Source organism: Leptosomus discolor, chromosome 14 (genome assembly GCF_034619465.1).
Source record: "Leptosomus discolor isolate bLepDis1 chromosome 14, bLepDis1.hap2, whole genome shotgun sequence".
Classification (NCBI taxonomy): domain Eukaryota; kingdom Metazoa; phylum Chordata; class Aves; order Leptosomiformes; family Leptosomidae; genus Leptosomus; species Leptosomus discolor.
This window is the reverse complement of record NC_141404.1, coordinates 277,061-288,250: the sequence shown is the minus strand read 5'-3', so window position 1 is coordinate 288,250 and position 11,190 is coordinate 277,061. Positions and strand designations below refer to the sequence as shown.

Here is an 11,190-nt window from a genome sequence, read left to right as displayed (position 1 = left end):
CTGAGGGTGGCAGAGCACTGGAACAGGCTGCCCAGGGAAGTTGGGGAGACTCCTTCTCTGGATATATTCAAAACCTGTCTGGATGCGTTCCTGTGTGACCTGCTCTAGGTGAACCTGCTTTGGTGGGGGAGTTGGACCAGATGATCTCCAGAGATCCCTTCCAACTCCTACCATTCCGTGATTCTGTGAAACGCTATAGCTGAGTTGGTACCCTGTCTGACAGAGTCAAGGTCAGCTTGTTTCAGGGCTGGCAGAAGCACGTAGCTAAAGCTTCAACCTGCTGGTAAAAATGCAGACAAAACTGCTTCTAACAATTGTTCTATTTTAGATACTGTCTGGAATGGGAGGAGATGTGTGGCAGCTGGGCCTCCAGCTGTGCATTACTGCTGTGTCGCTCTTTGGTGGAGGAAGAGGGAGAGGTAAGGATATCTGGAATAGGTTCGCTGAGAGAAGAGAGGCACATATGCATGTGTTCATTTTTCATTCACAGACCCTAAAGTACGCCACACAAGATCTTGTGACTGCCCTTTCTCAAGTCCCGGGAACTAGTACAGCTGGCTGGCAATGCCAGGCCTAGGGAACTGAGCACATAATGGACAAGCTGGGCAGCAGAAAAACCACAGCCACTGTCCTAAGGCCTTAAGCTCATCTCGTGCAGTGAAATGTGGTACAAGAGAGGAAGAACATCATGAGAAAGGACAGATGAGGGGTCGGTAAAGGAAGCACTAGGAAGTAACGCATTTGATGTACCGAGCAAGGCCTCATCAGATGACACACGAATGCAGCTTTGGTCTCCTTCCTCTGCAGAGTTCCCTGGCAGCCTAAGCTGCCTGAATAACTACGTGACTACTGTAAGCTGCATGTGGGCAACAGAGGAGCCTGTGGGCGACGGACCTTTCCACCTGCATTTCACCAAGTAAGAGCCGCACACTGAGAGCTCTCTGAGGCAGTCCCAGGCCTGGCACGGGCAGGACTGCGCAGAGGAGCAGAGAAGGGGCCCAGCCATGGGCTTTGCTTCCTCCACAGCAGGAGACCTGCAGCACAGCTAGCTCTGCCACCTCACCACCCCATACACCTGGGCTGCCTTGGAAGCTGCTCCCTTCACACCCTTTTGTGTGCCCACAGCCTCAGGGGGTGCGGCAGAAGTCCAGCACACAGGCTGCATGATCTCATCCTGGCTCAGGGCAGTCCATCTGTCCAGTGTCCCCTTCCAGGAGGGGCCTCTCAGTGCAGAGACCCTTCCCATCCCATCCCAGTCTCTGCTCTCCACAGAGGTCTGGGGACTTCCGGAGCCCATCCCACATCAATTCCAATCACTTCTTGTCTTGTTGACTACAAACTAAACCCCTAGTGGTTTAATCTAAATTAGTTTATATATATATAATATATATACACACAAAAGGATTTTGAAAGTCCAGTGAGTTATAAGCTTTAATAACAGATTTAGAATATTATGTGAATAATTTTCCTTCTAACAGAAGAAATCAGGTGGGTAGTTTGCTAGGTGATATGATAATAAGCATTGTGATATGCTAATTTGACATTAATGTGTTTAGATTATGTAATAATGTTGTCTTGACTACCAATAACTAGTGAACTATTACAGGAGGGTAAGCCATGCTGTCATTACACGCCTCATATATCCTGGTACGGCTAAGTCAAAAATAGCCTAACTCTTAATGATACTGGATTTTAAATCTATGAAAAAATGCCAAGCTGATAAACTGTGGTATCCCAGTTTATTGTGGGGTCACATGCAAGACAAAAAATTCACTAATACATGGCTACGTTAGATAATTTAATAGTAGAAGACTGTTCTTTGGACCTATTTCCCCAAGTTGACGTTTTCTGTCATTCATCCTGTTATGCTGTGCTGAAGCTTGTGAATATTAAGGAAGAAACCAAACAACAAACCAACCTCTGATGTGTTTCGCTGTCAGTACTGGTTTGTTCACAACTTCTTAGCTCTGTGCTGTGCACTTGTAACTAACTGTCCACCCACTCCTACCCCCATACACCAGACGCTTTCCTGGCAGCAACACAGAGCAGCCCTCTCACTTTCAGAGGGAGCAGGGGACAGTTACTGGGCTCTGCATGCAGCTCCTGGGAGGTTTGGTGCTCTCAGCAGTGAGGTTCTGAAGGTGCCTCTTTCCTCCCTCTTCAGCCCTGCCATCCAGACAGCTTTATCTTTGCCTTCTCTGCTGTCTGCACTAAAGAGGCTCATGTTCTTCTGCAACGTGGTGCTGTGCTGAGCTCCCACCCATCTTTCATAAACTGAAAAGTACTTAATTGTATGACTTAAAAGAAACTTTCAGCCCTTTTATTCTTCTAGCCTCTGGTCAAAGGGCCACAACGCCAGCTGCAAACTGACTGCCAGAAAGAACATGCAGAATCAGTACTACTGCACAATCCATTTAGCCAGCCAGATCTTGGAAACAGATGGTTATAGAGTCTCTCTCCAAGGCAACTTCTTTGGACGTAATCATACATACATTACCTTTCCAGAGTACAATCCCCGCAAGCACAGTAAGTATGAACCAGGGCAGCTGTGAGCTGAGGCTCTGCCTAGCAGATTTGGGGTAGGTCTGATATGTTTTCTAACAAAGGGTGCCTCAAAGAACGCAAGCAAAAATAACGGAAACAAGCCAGACGGCCCATTCCTGCAGAGTGCACTATGTGCACTTCATCAGTAAGGATGCAGTCCCAGTGTCTCTCCATTCTGACTTTTCCAGGACTTCAGAGGGGGCTAGCTCTGGAGCACATTTCAAGTATACATCTCATCTGCATCATGTTTGCTTGTGCCATGGATCATGTACAATTGGATTGCCTCTATAGTCGTTTTTTCCCCTGAGAAATGAAGTCACAAGGAATCAAAGTCATGGATGTAATTCAATGTCCCATGGCCTGGCACTTCAGAGAAATGCTCTAGCATTTGAAATCTCAGACCCTGTCTATATGAGTGGTATGTTAGAAGACCTGAATGTGACATCCCGAGCAGTTCTTTGGTTGTAGGACTATCCCCAGGGGCTATTTGAGTTATCGCTAATTTATGTCAGTTGTCTAGGTGTTCTGACCCACCTGGTAAGCTAATGTGGTCTACTGCTGGTCTTAGTATCACTCTTTAGGCTCAGCCTTATCTTCCAAGATTTTAGTTGTCCTAGCATCATGCATCTCCTTCTGTGGTGTTAATGTTCCAAATATTGTGAAAAAAACCATACCTCTCTATTTGCAGTAAAACTTGATCCGCCTTTGAACATCCAGAGCAATGCTACTGCCAGCAAGTGTCAGATATGGTGGAGTGTGCCTTGGTACCTCGTTGAAATTCTTCAATATGAGTTGCAGTATAAGGAGTACAGCATGTCCTGGGAGGTAACTGGATGAGGCACACACTGATACTGCCTTTAGTCGCAACGGCCTTGCCACTCAGCTCAGGGCCTTCTCGCCACTGATTCTTTTAAACTGGCCTTTCTGGTTTCCCACATCAAAGCTGAGAGATTTTATATAAAACATCAATAAATCCTCCCCTGAACCCTGAATTCAGAGGTCACCAATCATCACAGCAGGCCCTCTTCTTGCATCCAAGCAAAGAGGATCTGGAAAATCAAAAAAAAAAAAAAAAAAAAAAAAAGGAGAGAAAGAGCATTTAAAAGATCATCCGTTTGCTCAACCTTGTTAACAGAAATTCTTTGTAATACTTTGCAGATTGCACTGAACAAGACACCACCCAGTTCTCTGCCACAGATAGAAATTGAAGCCACAGAGCTTCGCAGTGGTATTACTTACATTGCACGAGTTCGCTGCAAAGTTTCTGAAAATGAGGATTCATACCATAGTCAGTGGAGTGAGTGGAGCCAGACAACAGTGTTTCAAAGAGCAGGTACAAAGAATGTTGGTTTTACCTTAATTCATGTATTTTCACGTCCATGTTCAAAAAAGAAAAAGGAAGATACCTGGTAAAATGAAGTTTTTCAAATCGGAACTAGCTTCCTTCAAGTTTTCATAGTCAAATAACTTTCCTTGAGGTCTTTAGCAGCCTGTTTCATTGGCATTGGTTGGTTATTTGGGGTTCTAGCTTCAATTCCAGACTTTTTATCAAATATTTATGTGCTGATTCTTTTCCCAGGTGTTCCAAAACTGCCTGAAAAGATCCTCAATACCAGAACTATACAATTATTCTTCATTCCTCTGAGTTTTGGCACTCTACTCTATTTACTTTGGAATTGCAAGCTTTCTTCAAGGTATGTTATTGTTTTTCATTAAGTTCCCCTTAATCTTTATAGCTTGAAGAGGGTAAATCAAGCGTCCTTATATCCCTTTGGCTTCCTGTTTCTGCTGCACAGACTCAATCGTTTTCAAAAGCTCTTTTGACAATCTTGGGACATGACATGTTCCTTGGCTGATGATAGTTAGCGACCCACTACAAGATCCTTAAGGAGACCAAAGTGCCTTTGTGGCACCCAAACTCAGCTAAAGCTCCAGGTTTGAGGGTCTCTTGGAGTTCAATAAATTTAAACCCATGGAAATTTTTTGTTAAGTTTCATGTAGATAAATTAAAAGTGCAAGTATGCAGCTAATCCATAAAGGTGGCTAAACTGATGTCAATGTTAAGCTACTTGTGACATTCCTAGCAGTAGTCAGTATGTAAAATACCAATCTAGGCAAACTACGCTGACTTGGATTCAGTGTTTCTTAGGTTCTAGGACCAAGATATACAGAGGAAAAAAAGTGTCTCTAGAACCTTGGTTCAACCATCCTCTGCAATTTTTTATGCTGGCAGAGCAAAGGTAAATCTCCTACCTCTTCCTCTTCTGCCATGACATATATTATTATGCTCGATATACATGTCACTTAGAGAAACAGAATACATGATGTCCATATGATAAAATATTTTTACAGGATAGATTCTAATAAAGGGACTAGGATGTCTGTCAGAATTTCTCTGTCTAAATGTCATGAAACTAGAACTCTCTAAAACACTTTCAGAAACAGTGGTTTAGATCAAATAAGTTGCTAAACAAATGCATATATAGCTCAGTGCATATAATGAGTAATAGACTAGTATTGAGTTTGAAGCATATAGCATTTCTCAGAAACTTTTAAGACTACGCTTCAGGCTAGAAACATTAAATGCACAGACAGGAGGCAGACAAACAATTGCATGAGATGTCAGAAACCATGTGAAATGGGCTTCTGTGATTTTTTTAACCTAAGTGTGGGGCGTTCATCTAATCAGTGTGCTATATCATTGAGACAGAATACAGAAAAATTGTCTGTTTTTTTTTTTTATTTTAAGTGTTCTTTTCTCACTTCAGGGCAAAAAGCCTCTCCTGCTTTAACATTCCCACACCAGCTGCTTTCTTTCAGCCACTCTATAGTTTGCACAATGGGAATTTTAAGGTAAGAAATAAGTTCAATTTCTTTCTTATGGCCCTCAGTTCATGAGGGGAGGATTTTTTTTTTTCTAGGATTAATCATTCTAGCTCCTGAGACAAGTTACTGGCCTATGGTCCTGGTCCTCCTGGGAGTTTATAGTTTCTCAGTTTTCTGCCTCCACATACTAGCTACACCACCAGAGCTTCTGTCCAGCTGCTTTTTCCTTAGAAATAAAACCCCTCCAGTCACTCACTCCCTATCCGTGCTGAACATGAAAGGTGCACCCTGTCTGTGCAAAGCCAAAGTATTACAAACAGCTTACAGTATAGTCTGGAGGTGACATATTGAAAATTGCTTGTGAAATCTTGTGAAATTAGCAGCTAGATTCTCTACCCTATTACTCTAATTTTGCCCAGTAGATATGCATTAAACCTCTGGATTATTATGCCAAAGCTATATAGAAAGAACAGTTATTTTGCAGATTCCAACTCTAAGCAAATGTCCCGAACTTACTGATCCTTTCACTAGGACTGGGTTGGACCTAATGAGGCTTGTAGCCACCTCAGGAGAGAAGAGGCCAGCAACTCAAACAAAGTGTCTGCAGATGGAGTTTCTGACCTAAACACTCAAGAACTGATTTCCCAGATCTCCTTGAAACCTTTGGAAAGCACAAATCTGGTTACTGCAGAAGAAAACTTTGTATTTGCCTCAGGTCCAAGCCAGCAGTATGTACCGAGCAGGTACGTAAGAGCAGAAGAGATAGAAATGAGACTGGGACCGTTGTTTGCACAAAGCCATGCTGATGGTACAGTTGGCCTGAAAATCTCTGAAATAATTAAAGCCAACTTTGAGAGCCCTAGCTTGGGAAGGAATTCTCTCTCTCTCGCACAGCATGGAAAGGGTGACTTCCTTATGCCTCAGGAATCTTTGGAGGTAGCAAATGTGTCCTTCAGCAGTAATGACTATTGTACCTTGTGTGACAATGATACCACAGGAGGTTTGATTCCTGCTGAACTACTGAAGCTTTCCAACGGTAATAGTCTTGTCATACAGCAGAATGATCAGAGTGACCTTTCCTGAGGAATACCGCCTGCAAAGATCTTTGTGCTGTCCTGTCACCTTCCAACACTGTCTTCCCAAGTGGTTTAAATGGTGCTGTGCAGACAATTACAAACATATATCATTTTTAGGTAAATCCTCAATTTCTATACTTCAGAAGAAGATTGTGACCAACTCCTCTGGCTAGCAAATACTACCCCTACAAGCATGGCAAAGCCTAACTCCAGCAACATCTGCTGTCTCAGGGGACACATGACCATGCTCTTCCTTAAATTAACCTCCTGGCAGCAGCAGAAGTCCAACAACCCCCCAGTCCAAGGAAGCAGCAGCAGACTTGCTGTTTTTCCTCAGGAAGAGCTATTGGAATTGTGTGCTTCTCGGAAGCAGCAATATTTGCAATGTGCTGAACCATGATTTAAACCCCATCGTTATTTCAAAACTATGTACGATTCTTCATAAAACCATGATAAACAAATTTTGCTAAAGAGGGTAATTTTGCTTCTTGATGTGATATTGATGACTTCAAATGGTTCCTGATTTCATCAGGATTTATAATTGCACTATTTAAAGACAATCAGTCAGTGGGGCTTGTTCTTTACTATCCTGAATGTGTGTAACTTTTCTAATCTTCAGAATCAGAAGGATGCTTCCTGAAAATGGCAGATCAATTTTATCTTAAATCTCTCAGATCTTGACAGCCCTTGCTTATGAACATGTCTGCACAGAAACTGAACCAGTTCTAGAAAATCTTGCTCAGTTAACAAGGTATTCTGTACTGGTAATATTAGCAAAAGGAGATTGGGAACAATTATATTAAGATATGGCTAAGGAGCAGCAGGTCAGGCCATGGAAGGGAGAGCACAAAACTTGGTGAGATAGAGAAGCAAAAGGAGATAGAGAGACAGAATGCAGTAGGAAATTACTGAACAGAAATGAAAAGTCAAAAATGATGCTGCCAGGAAGGCAGGAAGACTGTAAAAACTGAGTCTGAAGATGATGACAGGCTGATGCTTAAAGGGCTGAAATGATACTGGAGAATCAGCAGTTCTCCAGGTGAAACTGTTAACATTTGAGCTGGTTCTGCTTTTATGCAGCTACTTATAAAATGGGAAAAGTGCAAAGAGGAAAGGTACCACAGAAAATGTTAGTTGTAGCTAGAAAAAAAAGAACAAAATACCTCTGCTTTACAATTAGGTCTCTGCAACAATCAAAGGCTAATTTTTATTTAGCCAATGAAAACCCACAATTTTTCTAGAGAAGCAGTGTATAAAAGCACATTTGTCTCTCCTTTTGCTTTGTGTTTTGGGTTTTGTTGTTTGGTGGTTTTGGTTGGGGGTTTTTGTGTCATGTTTGAGACTGGTATTAGGTTCAAGCTATGTTTTTTCACAGCTTCTACCAGAATCTCTGAACTATCCTAAGGCTGAGTTTTGCCTCTAAGGCTGAGTGTGATACGTATCCTTCCAGTGGAAGACAGAACTACCATCTAGTAAGGAGGCATAATGTGGGCTCTGGTCAAGCCTTCGAAGCCTTTCATTTCCTGACACTACTGAGTGCATGCTATGTGTATCATCTGCAACCACAACAAAGCAGCCAGTATTTTTCCCCTTTCTTTTCTTCCTGTTGAGTTTTGCCAGAGGAAACAATTTCAAAACATATTGAAGTAATGCTTGTAAGCCACTAAGGAGTTGAAAATGTCCTGTGGCAGATTTTATTTTAGTTGTGCACTGTTTTTTGGTTTTGTTTTTTTTTTTTTCCCCCTTGAAATAAGTAAAGTAAAAGAACTAACACTGTATGATTGTTCAGAAGTAAGTAAAGCAGAGGAATTAATGCGAACTTTGATTTTTCAGAAGTTAGTTTCTGAGAGCTTTGGAAAGAACTTTGACTATATGAATCATTAGTAAGAGTCGGTTTGAAAACACCATAGAAAAAGTAGGAGAGAGAACTAAATGTTCTCTCTAGTTTGCAGACCAAAGCACTAAGCCAGTGTTGCTGCTACCACCATCAACAGAAAAAGGGATAAGAAGGCTCCTGAGTACCTATGTATTTCACAGCTCATAAAGCCAAGGGGGTCCAGCGTGGTGAGCTGTCCCATGGTGTCTAGCATGTGAGCACCAGTATAGTTCTGCTAGTGCCCACCCAATAGCAACAGCTCTGGTGAAGTATTGGTGTTCCCAGTAATGAGTGATGGAAGCTGTATCTCTGTCAGACATTCTGCTGTATAGTCATCTGCACACTCATTTCAAGAGGGGTAAGAAGATCAGACTGCATGTTTCTCAACAGCATAGGTATTGCAGCACTGAGACAGACTCATCTTGAAAGCACAGCAAACAAGTCACAAACATTAAGACACAGCATTCAGCCTGTTGTGCCCTCTCAGTTAGGATGACTTGTCTTCACAGTGTGGCTTCTAATGCATCAAAACAAAACACAAGTGTCAAATAGTGGTGTTTGGCATGCTGAAACATTCCCTGCAGCCCTGAGCTTCAGGGCTTAAGATCATTGATCTGCAAACTCCTGCTCAAAGGTGCAGAAGCCTAGCCCGTGAAAGCAATCTTTTTCCTGAGACTACCATTAGTCAATGGCCAAATAAAGCCATAAATCTTTTCCTGGTTAAGTAAGCAGACAGGAGGAGAGTAATTCCAGAGACAAGAGAAACAAGCTTGATCTTTTTAGTTTACTTCTGTTAAATTTGATCATTGTGTAAACAAAGGACAGAGACCTTTGGTTAAACTAAGAGCAGTACAATCTTACAAACCACCCAATGTAAACTCTGTTAGTTCCAGCACCCCAGCCCTGTATCACTCCATCTTTCCTGTATTGCTGTGCTCCTGTGAGTCATGAATCCTGTGCTGCAGGAGTCTTTATCACCACAAGCCTTTCCAGACAAGGATAGTCCCTTGAGTCTCCCAGCATCCCTCAGCAGAGCGTATGCTCTTTCACAGAGCCATCCACATGTTCACCCACGTAGCCAGTAAAACCAGCAAAAATTTAAAATAGTCTGTTTAATCTTCAGTAATTTAATCTAATCTGTAGATCTGTTCCTGCTAGAGGCACAGCAATTCTGGAGACAGAGGCACTAATCACGTACAGAGATCTAAACTATCAGTTCTAAAGTAAGAACCGTCGATGACATACATATTTATGCACTGGTGATCATAATTGGAAAAGAGGAAGGGATGTTCTTTTTATGCTAGGAAAGGGAATCAACACACAGGGGTTTTTTGTTTGTTTTAACCACATGCAAGTCAAGAATTAACTTGCCACACAAAACTACAGCACTTGGATTGCTTCTTCCTTGATGCTCATGGAGCCAAGTTAATTGACAAAATCCAAAATCCCAGCATCAAATCTTGTCATTTTAGGGCTGGTGAACAGATTGACTTGATCAACACGCTTCTTATTTTCAGTGCATGTTGGAGTCCAGCACAGAAACTGCTGTGACGGCATCAGTCTAGATGTCGTGTGCATGTTCAACAGCCCAGTATTATGCAGTATTTGCTTCTGTCTATTATGCAGTATTTGCATCTGTCTGTTACGTGGTATTTGCCTCTGTCTAGAAGTAGTATATTTGTATTTATATGGTACTGTAGGCCCAACACAATATGGCCTTTTGAGACAAGCTGATACACATGAAGCCTAATATAAGCAGAGTCAGAGCACAGAAGTAACAGTCATTACAGTCTAAACACAAGTTGTGAGTTGTCTTTTGTATTACATTTTTCTAACATGCTTTGCCAAATGCGGAAGAAGCTGTAAGCCATACGCAAGTCTAAATAAAGCATTAGTTGAAGAAAGGAATCAGGGCATCAATGTGGACAGCTCAGTGATGAATTTCATAATGCACTTTTGCATTCAAAACCAGACAACAGATGTATTCAGAATGAGATGAGCAGTACTAGAGAAAAAAAAATGAAGAATGCTTTCACATCTATCAGTAGCATGCCTCACCTCGTTTCAGTGTGCAGAACTGGTCACCCCATCTTTATAATCAGATTACAGTTTTCAATAACTTGCACAGTCATTCATATTGCAGTAGGGGGTCACCAGTGCTGAACACATAGGTAATACGTTTTGACTCCTAATACCAGTTTCTTCTTTATAAAGATCATATATGCTATTTAAAGACTACTGATCCCTCCCATCACCTTCCCTTTCCTTCATGTCCTAAAATCTGCACTGCTACCACCAAACTGAGTTTTTTTGTCTGCTGGAGATCAGGATGAAGTTAGCTGTTTAGCCAGCATTCTATGGGAGGGAGAAGACAAGATGTGTTCTTCCCTGGCTGGGAAATCTTGGACCAACTCTGAGCAAATAAATGCAGTCAGCTCAGCAATATTTCCGGGGCTAGCTAGTTCAGTGACATGGAAGTCACCTGCCAATCTGAATAGAACTTGTATACACGAACTGAGGAAAAGTCTAAGGTTTGTTTATAATATGACTGTCTCTGATCTTCTGATGTTTGTTATAGTCCATGTTTTCCCATTGCTGCAATATAGTTGCTTGCATTTGCAAACTGCATATTAAAAATTAATTTATCTCTCTGGGTCTACACCCAGAGATCTATGCATGATTTTGCACCTGTACAGAAGTGCTTTGCCTAGCCCTATGATTAAGAGACTTAAGTGAGAGCACAGCTGGAATGCATGTTTCTCTAAAGAGAACTGCTGTGGGTAATGCCTTCGTGTGGTGGCCTAAAGTGCACCAACAGGCCTTAACTGGCCTGACCAGTCTCACCTGGGACTCCTGCCTACATCCTCT

General features: G+C 42.1%; 1 protein-coding gene across 1 annotated transcript; it reads left to right on the top strand.

Moving 5' to 3' along the window:
* Nucleotides 1–340: 340 nt before the first annotated feature.
* On the top strand, nucleotides 341–6,453 carry LOC147414463 (interleukin-9 receptor-like). Its single transcript, XM_086473222.1, has 8 exons — nucleotides 341–419; nucleotides 808–916; nucleotides 2,333–2,526; nucleotides 3,233–3,369; nucleotides 3,703–3,877; nucleotides 4,124–4,238; nucleotides 5,313–5,397; nucleotides 5,902–6,453. Exons 1-8 carry the CDS (start codon nucleotides 341–343, stop codon nucleotides 6,451–6,453), a joined length of 1,446 nt encoding a protein of 481 aa, XP_086329348.1.
* The last annotated feature ends 4,737 nt before the right edge of the window (nucleotides 6,454–11,190 follow it).

What these genes read in the sequence shown, in the direction of transcription:
- LOC147414463 (XM_086473222.1), top strand. Translation starts at nt 341, where the DNA reads ATGGGAGGAGATGTGTGGCAGCTGGGCCTCCAGCTGTGCATTACTGCT. An exon ending in AGTACAGCATGTCCTGGGAG is followed by an intron (nt 3,370 to 3,702) that starts GTAACTGGATGA and finishes AATACTTTGCAG; the next exon opens with ATTGCACTGAACAAGACACC. An exon ending in AACAGTGTTTCAAAGAGCAG is followed by an intron (nt 3,878 to 4,123) that starts GTACAAAGAATG and finishes TTCTTTTCCCAG; the next exon opens with GTGTTCCAAAACTGCCTGAA.